Below are 16,433 nucleotides of genomic sequence, written 5' to 3' on the forward strand. Positions count from 1 at the left end.
CCAAGCCATATTGCTTCTATTTTTCCTTGTAGTTGTGACAAAAACCCGCCAGGAAGTAACTAAAGGGGTGATGGGTTCATTTTGGCTCACAGCTTGAAGTTACAGTGAGGAAGACACAAGAAGCTTTGACTGGGGTGGTAGGAGCTCAAGGCTGCTTACACACATGAGGAGGATCAGGATGCAGAGAACACATCTGGGCAGTCAGAGGCCACTTAGATCACACTAGACATCTGTAGCCTTTTTTACACAGTCTTGGATCCCATTGTATGTGATGGTGTCACCCATATTCACTGTGTGTTGGGAGACCAAAGGTAAGTCTCATTAATACCCTGGGACCAGGGTTTCTCAATTCAATCACGTTGACAATCCAGATTGATATATACATACAGTCACTAGACTAGATCACGTGGACCAAGCCCAATTCTTCCTGCCCCTGTGTGTGTGTACCTGTATGCGTGTGCATGCACGTGTGCATGTGTGTGTGTTGGAAGAACAGTGGCCCTTCCTCCTCCAACCTGATGTCATGGGGCCTCTTTGTTTGCTGCTCAAACATATATAACCTCAAAACCAGTTTTGTGTGCTCTGACTCCAAGAACCTCTCAACTCCATCTCCTCCACCTTCCCTAGTATCCCACCAGCATTCCAGCCATCATCCTCTCCTTCAGTCTTGCCTCTACACACAGCATAGTTTCAGGATAGTTCTAACGCATGAGTCTGGAATTAATTACCCTTTACTCCTCAGGAAAACTTCTAAACTCTTTAATTTTGTTTGTTTTGTTTTCAGAGATAGGGTTTTGCTGTGTAGCTCTGGCTGTCCTGGAACTCACTCTGTAAACTAAGCTGCTCTTGAACTCAAGAGATCCACCTGCCTCTGCCTCTCTGAGTGCTGTTTTATTGTTGTTTGTGATGGGTTTCAAAAAATCCAACTGTTTACAACTGTCTCTGTGTGTGTGTGTGTGTGTGTGTATTCTATAACACAGATGAAGAGGTCAGAGGACAACTTGCAGAACTTGCTCCTCTCCATCTACCATGTAGGTCCTAGGGATTGAAACTCAGGTCATCAACTGTGAGCCAGCTTGCTATCCCCGAGACAGTCTTAATATTTAGTCCAGGCTGACCTCGAGCCTGTGGCACTCCTGCTTCAACCTCCTAAACACTAGGCTTACTTCTATATCAAAATTTAGAAACCAACATAAGGCCTTGGCTCTCTATAGCACTACTCAGTGTCAACAATTTGCTCATTTCTTTAGTAATTAAATATATATTAATTGTCATAGTTAACTGCATGTGTACATGACACTGCATAGACCTTGACCTTCCAGTTAGGAAATAACTTTTCTAGGATAATTGTGGTAACCCACATCTATAATCCCTGTACTGTAATCCCAGCCTGAGATAAGAGTTGGAGAGTTTGAGGCCTGACTGGGCAAAACAAACAAATGAAGGAGGCAGGAGGTCATGGAGAATTCCTGTAATCTTGTCTGGAGGATGAGGCAGTAGGATCACTCACTGCAAGTTCAAGGCCAGCCTGGTCTACATTCTGAGTTCCAGGCAGCAAGCTTTCAAAAGGCAAACTATCCGATAAAACCAAAACAAAGGGTAGGGTTTGTGGCATGGTGGCATAAGCCTTAAATCCTAGTACTTTCGAGGCTGAGACAGTAGGACCACCAAAAGTTTGAGGCCAGGTTAGGCTAAGAAAACGGGGGGGGGGGGGGGGGGGCGAGGAGAGGGAGGGAAAGAAGGAGGAAAGAAAGGTTAAAAAAAAAAAACAAACAAACAAACCACACATCGTATTGACCAGATGACCCTAAGACCCACATTGTGAAAGAGATTCTCACAGGCTGCACTATGACCTCACACACTTGCCCCCACCCCACCCCGCGAGCCTCCAAAAGAACGTAACAGAAAAAAAAAAAAAAACATTTTTAACCAAACAAACTATACACATATTCTGTTCTGTGTAGAAAGTAGCAGTGGAAACAGGAATTCAAGATCATCCTCTCCTACACTGCAAGTTCGAGCTGGACTACACGAATACCTATCTCAAAAAAGCCAAAACAGCATACACACAAATAAAAGAGTATGTCCCCTGAAGTCTCTGTCTTTAATAACGCTAGGTTCAAAAAACAAAACAAAACAAACCAAAACGTTGCTTCCAGAAGGAAGGAAGGACCGAAGGACAGAGCGCGGAGCGAGGCCTGCGCCGCTCAGCCTTCTGGGAAACGTAGTTCCGTGGTTCCGGCCTCTATGGCGCAGCGGGACTCAGACTGAGGCGCACTCCTGCTAATGCGCATGTCCAGGAGGCGGGGAACGGCGCGTGACTGAGGGCGTGGCCGCTGCGGGGGCGGGGCATCTCAGGTGCTCCGGTAGCGCTCCGCTCTGCCGACGCAATGGCGGGCAGGGGTAAACTAATCGCGGTGATTGGGGACGAGGACACGGTGACGGGTTTCCTCCTGGGCGGCATAGGGGAGCTTAACAAGAACCGCCACCCGAATTTCCTGGTAGTTGAGAAAGATACCACCATCAATGAGATCGAAGACACTTTCAGGTACGGTAGCCTGTGAGGCCTAAATGGGTCCTTGTGCTTGTTACAAGAGCGAGGAGCCTTAGTGGCCTGTTTACCTGGGCGGCGGGCGGCGACGGGGAGCGGGGGTGGCCCTGGAAGCCGTCAGCCCATCCGGAGCAGAAGCCTCCGCCGCCCGAGTTCCCCTGGGGCTGAGGGGTTCGGCGCAAGGCAGGTCCCCGAGCTCCCCGGCACATGATTGTGTGTCAGGTTAGGAGAGAGAGCGGAGCCTGTGAGCCGCCACCTTCTGCTGGACGTGGACTCCTGCTGGAGCTTCCAGTCGGTGGAGACCCGCAGGCTCAGCGCCTCTTCCGGGGTCCCTGATGCTCACCTTAAGTCAAACCACATCCATTGTGGGTATGGACAGTAGGCGTGTGTGTGTGTGTGTGTGTGTGTGTGTGTGTGTACACGTGTGTACACGTGTGTACGCTTCAGCTTCGTTGTCCTGTAAGGTGGTGGGTATTCCCACTTACTGGCGAGAAAAATAAAGGGCGGATAGGTTAAGGTACAGACCCAAAGACACACCAGCTGTGAGGCAGAACTTAGGTCAACTCCTTCTCTCTTGTTTAACACAGAGTTGCTCTGTAGTCCTGGGACTCACTCTGTAGACCAGGCTGGTCTCAAACTCACAGAGATCCGCCTGCCTCTGCCTCCCGAGTGCTGGGATTAAAGGTGAGCGCCACCACTACCCGTCTGTTTTTATTTTTTATTTACTGAGTCTGTGTGTGTGATGTGGATGTTTGACTGTGGGTAGGTAGGTACTTGTCACTGCACAACCTTGCGGAATCAGTTTTCTCTTTCTATGAGCCTGGAGAATAGAAGAACTCAACTAGCCAGCAGGCACATTTACCCACCGATCCGTCTTGGTAGCCCTCTTTTGCCTTTCTTAAGCTACTCTGTTCCTGCAGCTACCTTCAGTCTCCCTTGGGGTTTCCATTTGTCTTGAGCACAGTGGGCAGAACACTGGAAAGTATGGCCTTCCACAAAGACCTTGTCCGCCAAGTCATCACTTTGTGCCCTGGGTCAGAGATCATAGCTTCAAAAAGTGGGTGCAGATCTTCCAAGCCAGGAAGTATCCTGTTGACTAGAACTGAGGGTACCAACGCCCTATTCTTGCATTCCTTTTCCAGGGCTACGGTGCCAAGTCTCAGGAATAAACTGCCCTTGCCTGTTCTCCCCACCTGTTTCCCCCAAACAGCCCAGTCAAGGCATGCTGGCTGAGGCCAGTTCCCACTGCCTGGGATATGGCAGGCTCTGGCCTGGGAGACTGAGATCAGCTGATCTCTCTAAGCAGTGTGTCACTGGAGGATAGATTTTGCTTCTAAAAAATTTCCATGTTTCCAACAAGAAGGGATCCTAAAATGATCAAGTCAGATCTATTCCATGTTTGGCACAAAGTAGGTGCCCAGTAAATTATTGCTATTGTTTTGTTTTTCGAGACAGGGTTTCTTTGTGTAGCCTTGGCCTTCCTGGAATTCAATCTGTAGACCAGGCTGGCCTGGAACTCAGTGCTCTGCCTGTCTCTGCCTCTGAAGTGCTGGGATTAAAGGAGTGCCACCACTGCCTGGCTTTCCTTTCTTTTTGTCTTTCTCTTTTTTTTTTTTTTTTTTTTTTTTTTTTTTTGGTTTTTCAGTAAATTATGTTTAATGAGCAGATGGTTGAATGTGTAAGTCTGTGGGGGAGGGGGTGATCACATGAGAGGAAGGCCATAATGACAGTTTCTGTCTGGAAATTGTGATTCCGTCATTGCTGAGTTTCCTCTTTCCATCTTGTCTTTGACTTCTGGCAGATGTCTGGCCCATCCCCTGCCCTCATGAGCACAGACCTTGAGGCCTTTGGTTGTCTCCTCCAGTCTGTGTCTTAAAATTTCTCCCTCTCTCCTTTCCTACCCAGAGCAGCATATAGAACACACTGACTGACATGAGCCCTAGTCAGTATGGTTCTGAGCTCTTCACCCAAGGGAAGCTACAGCTGAGAACCTCATGCCCCCAGGGCACTGCCAGTCTCCTTTTTCTTCCCAACAGGCAGTTTCTGAACAGGGACGACATTGGCATCATTCTCATCAACCAATACATTGCAGAGATGGTCCGGCATGCCCTCGACGCCCACCAGCGGTCCATCCCGGCTGTCCTGGAGATCCCATCCAAGGAGCATCCGTACGATGCAGCCAAGGACTCCATCCTGCGCAGGGCCAAGGGCATGTTCACCGCCGAAGACCTGCGCTAGGGCTCCGCAGCCCTCAACCCCCTCTCACTACCAGGCCTCTCCCAGTCTGCCATCCTCTATTTAAGTTTGAAGCCTTGGTTTCTGAACCCTCCCTTTCTCTTCACTGAGTGGCTCCTAAGCTGTTGGGGCTCTGCTGTTCAGATCCAGGCTGGTTGGGGAAAGGAAGAGCAACCATCTCTCTCCTACCTCCTCCCTGTGCTGTTACACAGTGTCGTTATTGATATTAAAGGAATATTCTCTCCAAATGGGTGCAGTGTTGGGAGACATTAGATTGGCAAAGAACGGGAAAGCTGCCAAAGAACCAGGTGAGGGACAATTGAGCCAGGGGGCCTAATTCAAGGATTGGTCACCTGGATTGTAGACCGGCTTCAGGGACAGAGGACAGAGTTTGAACCCCATGTGTTTTTGTGTCTTCACTCAGTTTTCATGGTGCTGGGAGATGCCGTGCCCAAGGGACAAAAGCAGTTGCATAGGATTGTCATTCTAAATCAAGAGTCTCCCTCAACTTGTGGGTCGAGACCCCCGTGGGGTTGAACGACCCTTTCACAGAGGTCACCCAAGACCAACCGAAAACACAGATATTTATATTACGATTCATAACAGTAGCAAAATTACAGTTATGAAGTAGCAATGAAAATAATTTGATGGTTGCGGGGGTCAGCACACCACGAGGGACTGTATTAAAGGGCAACAGCATTAAGAATGTTGAGAACCACTGCTCTAGATAGAGCCTGGAGCCCACGGGTTTGGGAACTAAGGTTTAGTTAGTGAGCCCTGTGCTGGGCTGCCTCAGAAAGGGTGACACAGGGCATCTGCTGAGGGTAGAATCCTGGCCCTGTGTGAGGTGAAGCTCAGTTGCCAGGTGACTGTCCCAGGACAGCCACCCACTGTGCCTGCTTGCTGTGCTCACTCAGCAATAGCCACCCCAATAGTGCTCATTCCCTTGCCACCATGTCGAGGCAGCTCAACATGGACACCCTGCGGCAAAACTTCTGGAAGGAGGAATACCTCAGAGAGATGAAGTTGCGCTGTGAGTGGCACCGCAAGTATGGAACTCTGGTGAAGGCCAAGCAGAAGGCCAAGGCTGCAGCCCGCCTGCCCCTGGAACTGCCCACCCTGCTGCCTAAGGCCTCGGTCTCACGACCACCTGCCTCCAAAGCAGCCTCTTCCAAGGCCCTCAGCCCTTCCCCAGAGACTCCTTTTCAGTCAGAAATGTACCCAGTACCATCTGACACCAGAGCCCTGCTGTACGAAGGCATCTCCCATGACTTGCAGGGACGCTACCAGTATCTCAACACCCGAAAACTGGACCTGCCAGAGACACGCTACCTGTTCCCCATCACCACCAACTTCACATATGGCTGGCAGCTGGGTGAGCCCCAACCTCCCGGAAATGAGTCACCACACAATCATGGAGCTCCTGCCTTACTCTGGACAGTGGGGGTTCTAGGGGCAGGCCAGGTGGTATGAACAGGGCAAGGAAAGAGGTCTAAGAGGGGCAAGCCTTGTGAAATGGGGTGGTGATGGGCAGAGGGGGCAGGGGCATGTGCTTCAGGTCGGATTCTTAGAAAAGGCCTTTCTTGAGGCTTTTAAGGGTAAATGATGTGGGGAGGGCTTTGGAGTTTACTCTTATTTGAGGGGAAGCTAGTGAGAGTTTTAAGCAAGTCAGTGATAATGGATTTGGGAAGTTAAAGCATCTACCAGATGAGTTAGGTGTTTTGTGTTATCTTGGCAAGATGTGAGTAGGTTTAGCAGAACTGAAATCAACAATGTTTTGGACAAAACTCAATGAAGAGCATTGATGGCTTAAAGTTGACAGGGAGCACAATCGATGGCAATGCACACATTTCGTTGTAGTTGCTGGAAAAATTAGAAGAGACAGGGCTAGAGATGTGTGAAGAGAGATCTGTGTTGGTCATGGTAGATTCCAGATGTCACTGAGGCAGCTATGTGTGGAAGTAGGGCCTTCAGGACTTAGGTGAGACAGAGTCAGGAGAGTGTAAGAGCTATTTAAAGCAAAGTGTGGAAGGTGGGCAGAAGATAGGGTCGGCACTGACAGGAAGGCAACCCACCTGAGTGCCCATACCACCCCCCCAGGCTGAAGGTAGGTCATCAGCTGGCTCAGAGACAGCTGGAGAAGCTCAGTGACTTCTTAAAAGTGGGAAAGCAATAAGGCCATGGGTGTCATTGGATTGATGAGGGCTCTTGGGTGTATATTTACTACCAATCAGGAATTTCTAGGGAGTGTGTCCCACTGCCTGAGTGTGTGCAGAAAAGGTGGGTGGTTAGAGAGGAACACAGTTCCCACATCCCCACCAACTCCCGCCCCCGGCAAGCAAGGGGAGCAGCTTCCCAACAAAAGCACAGTCTGTCCCTGTGACAGTCATAGCTAGAGGTACACTCTGACCTGGTGGCCCTGGGGAGAGAGTGGTCTGTCATCTAGATACCCAAAAGGAGGCTCTGGTGGAGCATCATCTAGGAACTGGGCAACCGCGGCAGACAACCGCAGGCCACAAGGCCATCACTGCTAAGTCCAGTTGCCCAGACCCAGGCGTATTTTCCTGTAGCCCCCACTCCTCAGAAGCCCTTTCCATTTATTCACGCAGAGTGGATACAACATGGGAAGAGTCCTAGGGCTACGTGACAGACTCCTGTGCTCTGGGACCCTTCCCCAGAAACCCATTCCTAGTGTCTGACATCTCTCCCCAGGTCCTGCTACAAAGCAAGAATTGGTCTCCTGCAAGATGTGCCGCATTGAGTCATTCTTCCGTAAAAATGGGGCCTTTGCATTCCTGGATCCCCGAGATCTGGCCATCTGACCTCGGGCCTGGCAGTGACTTAGGGACAGAAAGAGGAAATAATAGGATTCTTGTTGGAGCTGCATTGCTGTTATATTTTTGTTCTCCCTGGCCTTAATGCGTCCCTCTGGACCTTTCTGAAACTACCTCACACCTTTTCCTTAACCATCATCCATCTCTGTATCTCCACGAGGACTCAGCAAGGACAGGAACAGGCTGGGTGGTGTGCGCACTATTCTCCAGGACTAGGCTTCTCAGTGCCAGGGGACAGTAGCTCCTGGAAGTTCTGAGTGTTCCTGGGAAGGACAGTAGCTTGTCGGTCAGATGTTAGGGTAAAGGAGCACCCACCATTCCCTGCCCGGCCCTCACCTGGCCCCGAGTGCCCTCAGCCACTGAGTCCTGCCCCGGTGGACTTGTTCCAGTCGCTCCTGCAAGATGCGTCTCCATCCTGCCGCATCCCCCTGGGCGACCAGAGCTCTAAGCAGGCGGGTGCACCCAGCAGGGTGCCTCCAGCCCGCCCCTCTCCCGCTGAGCCCTCTCGGAAGCCAGCCGCTGGCTACTGCTCTCCCCTCCAGGGGCAGAGCCGTGGTGGTCGAGCTGCCTTTCCCCAGGTTCTTGCCTGCGGGGCCATCTGCGCGGCATTGGGAGGGAGCCCCAGCGGGTGAACCCGGCGATGGTGGTTCCTGAGGATGCGGAGTCGTTCCAGGACCTGGGAAGGAAGCAGTCAGCCGGGCTCTGCCTGGGCGACCCTACCCTCCTGTGACCTCCGCCGCCGGCAGGCGGGGCCCTGGGACGCACCCGGAGCCGCTGCTGCTCGCGGTCCCGCCGCTGCCGCTCCCTGGCCGCGCGGTGCAGCTCCAGCAGCCGCTGCAGAGCCTCCTGCTCAGTACCCGCCAGTGCCTCCTCCCTGCACCGAGGCTCGGGCCACGCGGCCTTCGAGGATTTGGGTTCTCTAAGGCCTCCCTGTTCCCAGAAAGCACCCTGGAGCCTCGGTTGGGGCTCCTGCGCCCCAAAGGCCAGTATCCCGCCTCCTGGGTCTCGGAGAGGTGGCGTGGCCGGATGAGGCATCGAGGCAGGGGAAGGAGCCCACGCCCCTTCCTGGGTGGCCATCACCTGTGTCAGCTGGGTGCTACTACCCGGGGGTCCTGGCATTCCCGTTTCCACTGGGATCGGTTTTCCCGGGGGCCTGCAGAAGTCCCTGGGATGGCCCTCAGGGTCGCCCTCTTCCTGGGGCCACACTGTTGCTTCCCCCCAGACTTCTGAGTTACCACCTTCCCCAAACTGAGGGGCTTTGAATTCCTGGCCCTGCTGAGTCTGCTTCCTTTCTCTTTGACTCTGAGGAGCCCCATTGTCTTGTCCCCAAATCGACTCTCCTGTATAACCCAGAGCTGACTGCCCACGCTGACCCTGTGCTGTCTCCTCAGAGTGACTTCGAGGAGGAGAGTCGGTCAGCAGAGTGTGGGGCTCTGCTCCCTCGGCTCTCTCGTGGCTCAGGCCAGCACTAAGCCCCTTGGAGGGATCCTGGAGTTCTGGCAAGCCCTGGGAAGCCGGGTCAGAGGGCTCTGAGCCCTCCTGGTCCAGCGTTCCCTCCTGCGGGCTTCTATGCGCCTGTCCACAAGAACTCTGAACGTTTGGCCCTGTTTGACTCCTTTCTTCCATCTTGCCTGGGTCCTAGGAAAGACAAAGTTTGAGTTGAAAAAGTTCGTGCTCTTCCCCCAGAGCCTTCCATATCCCATTACCACCACACCACCACACCACCACACCACACCACACCACCACCACCACCACACCACCACACCACCATCCACCACCACACCACACCACACCACCACCACCACCACACCACCACCACCCCCCCCCACCACCACCACCACCCACCACCACCACCACCACACCACCATCCACCACCACACCACCACCACCACCACCACACCACCACCCCACCACCACCACACCACCACCACCACCACCACACCACCACCACACACCACCACACACACCACCACCACCACCACACCACCACACCCACCACCACCACCCACCACCACCACCACCACCACCACCCCCACCACACCACCACCACCACCCCACCACACACCACCACCACCACCCCCCACCACCACCCCACCACCACCACCACCACCACACCACCATCCACCACCACCACCACCACCACACCACCACCCACCACCACCACACCACCATCCCACCACCACCCACCACCCCACCACCACCACACCACCACCACCACCACACCACCACCACCACCACACCACACCACCACCACCACCACCACACCACCACCACACCACCACCACCACACCACCACACCACACCACACCACCACCACACACACCACCACACCACCACCACCACCACCACCACCACACCACCACACCACCACCACCATCCACCACCACACCACCACACCACCACACCACACCACCACACCACCACCACACCACCACACCACCATCCACCACCACACCACACCACACCACCACACCACCATCCACCACCACACCACACCACACCACCACCACACCACCACACCACACCACACCACCACCACACCACCACACCACCATCCACCACCACACCACCACCACACCACCACCACACCACCACACCACCATCCACCACCACACCACACCACACCACCACCACACCACCACACCACACCACACCACCACCACACCACCACACCACCATCCACCACCACACCACCACACCACCACACCACCACACCACCACCACACCACCATCCACCACACCACCACACCACCATCCACCACACCACACCACCATCCACCACCACACCACACCACACCACACCACCACCACACCACCACACCACCACACCACACCACCACACCACACCACCACACCACACCACCACACCACACCACCACACCACACCACCATCCACCACCACACCACCACACCACCACCACACCCACACCACCACACCACCACCACCACACCACACCACCACCACCACCACACCACCACCACACCACCACCACACCACACCACCACACCACCACACCACCACCACCACACCACCACACCACCACACCACCACCACACCACCACACCACACCACCACACCACCATCCACCACCACACCACCATCCACCACACCACCACACCACCAGCACACCACCACCACACCACCACCACACCACACCACCGCCACCATCCACCTACTTTTGTTGGCCCCCGAGTGTGCTAAACACATTTTCTGTGGTGTAGAAGGTCTTTCCACCCAGCTGTAGAATGCACCCCACCTCACCCCAGCAGTCTCCACCCCTGCTACCCTGAAAGGGCTCTTGCCCATGACCCTTTGACCCTTTCACCTTAAGTTCTGGGTTTCCTGGCTCCTTGAAGCTACCGCCGCAGCTGGTTGGACATAAACAACCTATGGTGAAAAGCGACTTTGGTGGGCTGCTGTCTACCTCTAATACCCACCCCACCTGAATTAGAATGGCAATACCTAGGGTGGGCCCTATGCAGAGGGGAGGGAGGAGCCCCAAGAGTGGCACTTGAGCCTCACGTCACAATCACAGGCCCTCATTCCCACCGCCTACCATACACCTGTGCCTGCAAACTGCCGACTCCAACTTCCTCGTCTCTTTAGCTCAGAGTCCTCCCCCAAGAACACCGCAAGAAGGGGCCATTTCCTGACTCCCACTTTGTCCAGGCATGCTGGTTCAGGCCCACAGAAGAACCCCCCTGTGTCTACCATACTTCCCCTGTTATGAGGGAAGATCCTACTTAGATCTTTGTCTCTGGCAATCAAATCAAAGGAAATTTTAAGCCCGAGCCTGGCTTAAAAACTGCCAAGTCTTCATAATTAACAAAAGAAATCTAAAAAGAGGAGAGTGCTGTCCCGGCTCCCTGCAGCTGTGGAAGAGAGACGGCTCTCTCTCCGTCCACATCCACAGCACTGGTTTCGGGCCTGCATTTCATAGCTCCTTTGCAAGACTGTTAACTTCTTTCTCTTGCAAGGAGAACGTCATTCACAACAGTAACCACAGCGGTGTGTTTTCTATGGAAATACATGGGGCTTCAAAGGGCTTTTTAAACAAAGGAGTCTTGTAAGATTCTTGGCTTTAGAAATCATTACCAAAAAGTGAAAAACATGCCCCTACCCTCTTCCTTCTGAGCTTATGGTCTTAGAGAACCTCCCCCTAGGTTATATAGTGTAGACAGCTCCACCCCCAACCCAGGTAATATAGTGTAATTTGTATCCTTGCCTTTCCTGAAACAACATACTGGTAAAAGCTCTGTCAGCCAAAAAAAAACCGATCCATTAACACTCTTTCTTCCAAGTGATAAAACAATTGTAGTTTTGGCAGATGTACTGGTACTGTTTGACACATAATGTGAATCAACACCACAGGCTGGGGGAGGGGAGGCCAGGGCATCTATCCTGCCAAATCCTGTCTGCCCCCTTCTTGTCTTACTGGCAATGCTGTGATCTCAAAGACTTGAACCGGCCCTCCCATGTCTCTGTATGGCCCCTGCGCTTGGCATAAGGGTAGCAAATGGATAGCCTTGGATTGCTATCCTGTTCCTTTCCCCCTGTTCCTTCAACGGCTGGCTCTTGCTGCCTGAGCCCCAGTTCAGTTCAGAATGGCGCTGGACACAGGGCCTGAGACAGCTGGTGCCAACGGGAAATTGGCAATAAAACCTACTTCAGTTGAGCTTGGCGGTGCACCCATAATCCTAGCACTTGTGAGACTGAGGCAGGAGGATTGTGAATTCAAGATTAGCCTGGACTACACAGCAAGTTCCAGGTTAAGATGGCCTATACAAAGCTGGGCAGTGGTGGCGCATGCCTTTAATCCCAGCCCTTGGAAGGCCAGCCTGGTCTACAGAGTGGGTTCCAGAACAGCCAGAGCTACACAGCCTGGGGTGAGGAGGGAGAAAAGAAAAAACAAAACAAAAAGACAGCAAGGCCTTGTCTCAATAAAACAAACTAAAGTAAAATCCTATTTGCCGTCCCCGGCTGACTTGACACCCAGTGAAAAGGTATGGGGGTGAAGAAGGACCTGGAATGCCACTGTCCCTGCCTCCTGGTCTAGTCTGGCTTACCAGCTCCAGGAGTGCCTGCTCCCTTGGTTTCTTGACACACTCTTGTCGGTGTACCGGGCGCCATCTCTGCAGGCACAATGGGGCCCTCCAGCCTTGGGTCTGCATTGTTCACGCCTTTACCCAGGTCTGAGGCAGATGAGGGATCCGTGGCCTGCTTCCTGCCGGAGTTCAGCAGCTGCAGTGAGGAGCAGCCTGCCCGGTAGACTCCCTCACCCCCTAACTCCTGCAGCCAGTGGGTCCTGGGAGCTGCATTGCCCTTCCAGGGATTGAGTATGGGGCAACTGTGGGTACAACCGAGCAACGGTCTAGACAGAATTGGAGGCAGGAGGAGGGACACCAGGAGGACCATGAGGGGATGTGGGTTCTCTGCTGTGGGTCAGTACTGAGAACACAGAGTCCCGGGGAGCAAGTCTCACCCTTTTGGAAGCCGATGGCTGTCACCTGGGGCTTCCCCAGCCTGGGTAGGAGGGCACAGCTTGGAATTCTGCAAGGATTAAGAGAGCCCATACCCACAGGGTAGCATCCCCCATTCCCTGAGTGTGGAAGGAAGCTTCCAGCAGGCCTTCATGTCTCCTGCCTCCTGGAATTTATGCCCTTTGTGACACCTCTTCCTCAAGGTTGGCTGAACTCTTCTTACGCGCTGACTACTAACAAACCTTTTGTTACCACAGAGGACAGCTCGGCCCGAGAAGCCACTAACTTGGCCTCAATGACAGGACTGTGGTGCCATCCCCAGTTCTTAGCTCTGCTTTGGGACCAGTCACCTATCCAAAGGATCAGCCCAGCTTGAGTACTGCATTCGGGAGCCCAGGACATAGGCCGCTCAGCATCTCTGTCTCAGGGCCACACTGGGTGCTTCTGTCCTCTTGGACCTACCAGGTAGCATCCTTCCCTCTGGGCAGCCACTGGAGAGGCTTCGCACATGTCTCACAGTTGATTCCACCAGCCAGTTGTTAACTGTGCAGTCTTCGAGTTACAACATGGTATTTGTTGGGTGTGGTGGGAACCCTTTTGTCTCAGTAGTCCAGTGGCTCAACCAATGGCCTTTGCAGAAAATCTAGAAGGATCTATCACCACCCACATCTATAGCAGAGCGACCTGAAGCTTAGAGTCCGCAGGAAATCACAAAGCAGACATGAACCTAGGCCTGTAAGTCCTCCAAGTTCATGCATCTCCCATTTCCCCTCACCCCCGGACCACAGTGTCACATGGTACCCCTACTCACCAGCTGCTCAGAGTCCCCATCTAGATTCCTGCCCCAGGACTGGCTGCACTGGTTCCACGCATGCTGAGTCCGGTCCCTCTGGCCATAGGACCCAGCCCAGGGGGGCCAGAAGAGGCCCAGCCCAACCCCAGTCAGCAGCTCCAAGTCCCAGAGAAGCTGCATGAGGATGGAGAGCCAGGAAATGAGGAGATCTGCCTTCTGCATCTGCTTCCCCCATGCGCCAGCCCCTACCTTTTCCTGGGCCCGCAGGCCTTGCTCCATCTCCAGAAGTAGCATGGGTAGCTCCAGCCCTGGGGGACAGTCCCAGCCCCCATGAACCTAGAGTGGGGATCAAGAGTGGGATCAGGTCCCTGTCTGCTTGTCCTTTGGAAGCGGCCCATGGCCTTCTGTACCTGCTGTAATGCAGTTTGGAGCTGGCCTAGACTTGCAGGGCGCTGGAAGAGAAGTTGGTACAGGGTCAATGCTTGCTTGGGGCTGCAGGGGAGTATTGGGCCCCGAGGAATGGATGCCTGCGCCATGGGGAGGAGAGCAGGGTAAATGTTCTCTCCCTCCTCCGCATCTGTATCTGCCACAGGGGCCTCAAGAGAGGCAGGGGACAAGGAACAGGAACAAAAGCTCAGATCTCAATAATGCAGGGCCCTGACACCTGAGCAGGGCCAGGCTGTGCAGGAGCCTCCCGGGGACACTGGGATAGAGATGGAACACAGAGCATGATACAAGAGATCTCAGTACCTGTGCCTGTGTACAACCCTCATGAATATTTGTCTTACATATGCATTGTTCTAGTTTTATTTCTGTTGCTTTGATAAAATGGCCCAACAAAAAAGCAACTTAGAGGGGTTGTGGAGATGATTCAGCAGCTAAGAGCACTTGCTGTCCTCGCAGAGGATCCTGGGCAGGTCCCCGGCATGCACGTGGCTCCTTCACCCATTTCTGATCTCTGTGAACACCAGACATACCCACACAATGCCCACATAAGCATGCAGGCAAACACACACATAAAAACAAACTCATCTTGAGAAGAAAAAAACCAAAACAGCTTAGGGGAGAAAGGCTACAGGTTTGAGCCCATCACTGTAGGGTGGCAGGAGGAGATGTCTAGTCATATCACGTCTGTAGTCAAGAGCAGAGAGAAGAAATACATGTGCTGAGTACTCAGCTAGCTTTCTCTACCTTTCTGCAGTCCAAAGCCCCAAACCAGGGAACAGAGCCTTCCACTTTCAGGCTGTTTCTTCCCCCAGTGATTAAAGCAACCCCACAGACATGCCCACAGGGCAACCTGCCCAAGACAGTCCCTCATGGTGGCACTCTTCCCAGGTGAATTAGCCATCACGTGAAAACTCCATGCTTACAAGAGTTTCCCGCCTGTGCGACGTGACCACCGTGTAAGTATGCTTTGTAAGGGTCATGGTGACAGCAGCGGCTCCTGGCAGCCTCACATGTGTCAGGACCCACACACCTCTGTGATTCCGTCTCACAGCTCCACGCTAGGCTCACCCCTAACCACACATCCTGAGGCTGGCTGCAGAGGGCCTCTAATTCACTTGGAGAGTCAGGACAAGCTCACTCTGGGAGAGCATGGCCCAGGGACAGTCGGCAGGAAGTGAGTGTGAGAGGTGACAGTGAGTGTGAACACGGGGGGGGGTCCAGCAATAGGGCAGCGCCTCCCCACCTGCTAAACGCTGTCCAGGCTCATCCCACCCACTCCACTTCCTTGCAAGATGCGCGCTGTTGCTATTCTCATGTGGCACAGGCCAACTAAAGCAAGGAAATGCCGATGAAGGTCTACTCTGCAGTTGGGATGTCAGTTTCCCCCAAAGACCCATGTGTCAAAGGCTTGGTCCCCAGGCTGGCACTATCGGGAGATGCCGTGGTCTTTTAAGGATGAAGGATTGTAGAAAATCCTTAGGTTGTTGGCAATTGAACAGCCCCTGCCCTGTCTTGTCTCTTTGTCTCCTGACTCATGATGTAAGAAGTTTGCTCCAACGGATAACTCCTGCTGTTGCCATCTGCTGCCCTCGCCAAAGGCCTAGAGTACCAGGGCAAGCTAACCTTGGATGGGAGCCTCCAGAACTGTGAGCCCAGACAAGCCTTTCCATTTATAATTCGTATGCTTTGGGCATTTCACTGTAGAAATGGAAAGTGGACCAAGGCAGTCTTGACAGCCTGTGTTGTCCTGAGCATCGCGGCTTGCTTGCAGCGTTGGCATCCCTGCGGGAGACGGTGGTACAGACTTGTCTCTCTGGCCCCAAATGAAAATGGCCTCTCTATTCAAAAGGCTGAGCTGGAAGGATGGCTCCATTCAACTCAATACTCTGTTGCCTAAGTAAATAAAGAAGGGCTTGGCTGCATCCCCTCCTGGGACATCGAGCCCTTACCTACCTTAGAATATTGGGGCCATTAATGACAAAAGAGTCCCCTGACCTTAAAACTAAGATTCCTAAAACTCTGAAAGTCACACATACATGGCAAAGAGAACTCAAATTCTAGACTAGTTCTGTTTCAAAACACAAGTCCCCTC

At 53.3% G+C, this 16,433-nt stretch overlaps 2 protein-coding genes across 2 annotated transcripts; both read left to right on the plus strand.

Moving 5' to 3' along the window:
- Positions 1 to 2,320: 2,320 nt before the first annotated feature.
- Positions 2,321 to 5,034, plus strand: Atp6v1f (ATPase H+ transporting V1 subunit F). The gene is made up of 2 exons (XM_051175813.1): positions 2,321 to 2,548; positions 4,588 to 5,034. The coding sequence occupies exons 1-2, from the start codon at positions 2,391 to 2,393 to the stop codon at positions 4,787 to 4,789; spliced, it is 360 nt and encodes a 119-aa protein (XP_051031770.1). The 5' UTR covers positions 2,321 to 2,390; the 3' UTR covers positions 4,790 to 5,034.
- A 225-nt stretch (positions 5,035 to 5,259) lies between these two features.
- Positions 5,260 to 7,672, plus strand: Atp6v1fnb (ATP6V1F neighbor). The gene is made up of 2 exons (XM_051175812.1): positions 5,260 to 6,161; positions 7,499 to 7,672. Exons 1-2 carry the CDS (start codon positions 5,741 to 5,743, stop codon positions 7,606 to 7,608), a joined length of 531 nt encoding a protein of 176 aa, XP_051031769.1. The 5' UTR covers positions 5,260 to 5,740; the 3' UTR covers positions 7,609 to 7,672.
- Positions 7,673 to 16,433: the final 8,761 nt, after the last annotated feature.

The sequence above is a fragment of the Phodopus roborovskii genome, unplaced genomic scaffold (genome assembly GCF_943737965.1).
Source record: "Phodopus roborovskii unplaced genomic scaffold, PHOROB, whole genome shotgun sequence".
Classification (NCBI taxonomy): Eukaryota; Metazoa; Chordata; class Mammalia; order Rodentia; family Cricetidae; genus Phodopus; species Phodopus roborovskii.

Coding starts and splice junctions, on each gene's coding strand:
- Atp6v1f (XM_051175813.1), top strand. CDS start 2,391: ATGGCGGGCAGGGGTAAACTAATCGCGGTGATTGGGGACGAGGACACG. Junction 2,549..4,587: donor GAGATCGAAGACACTTTCAG/GTACGGTAGCCT, acceptor TCTTCCCAACAG/GCAGTTTCTGAACAGGGACG.
- Atp6v1fnb (XM_051175812.1), top strand. CDS start 5,741: ATGTCGAGGCAGCTCAACATGGACACCCTGCGGCAAAACTTCTGGAAG. Junction 6,162..7,498: donor CACATATGGCTGGCAGCTGG/GTGAGCCCCAAC, acceptor ATCTCTCCCCAG/GTCCTGCTACAAAGCAAGAA.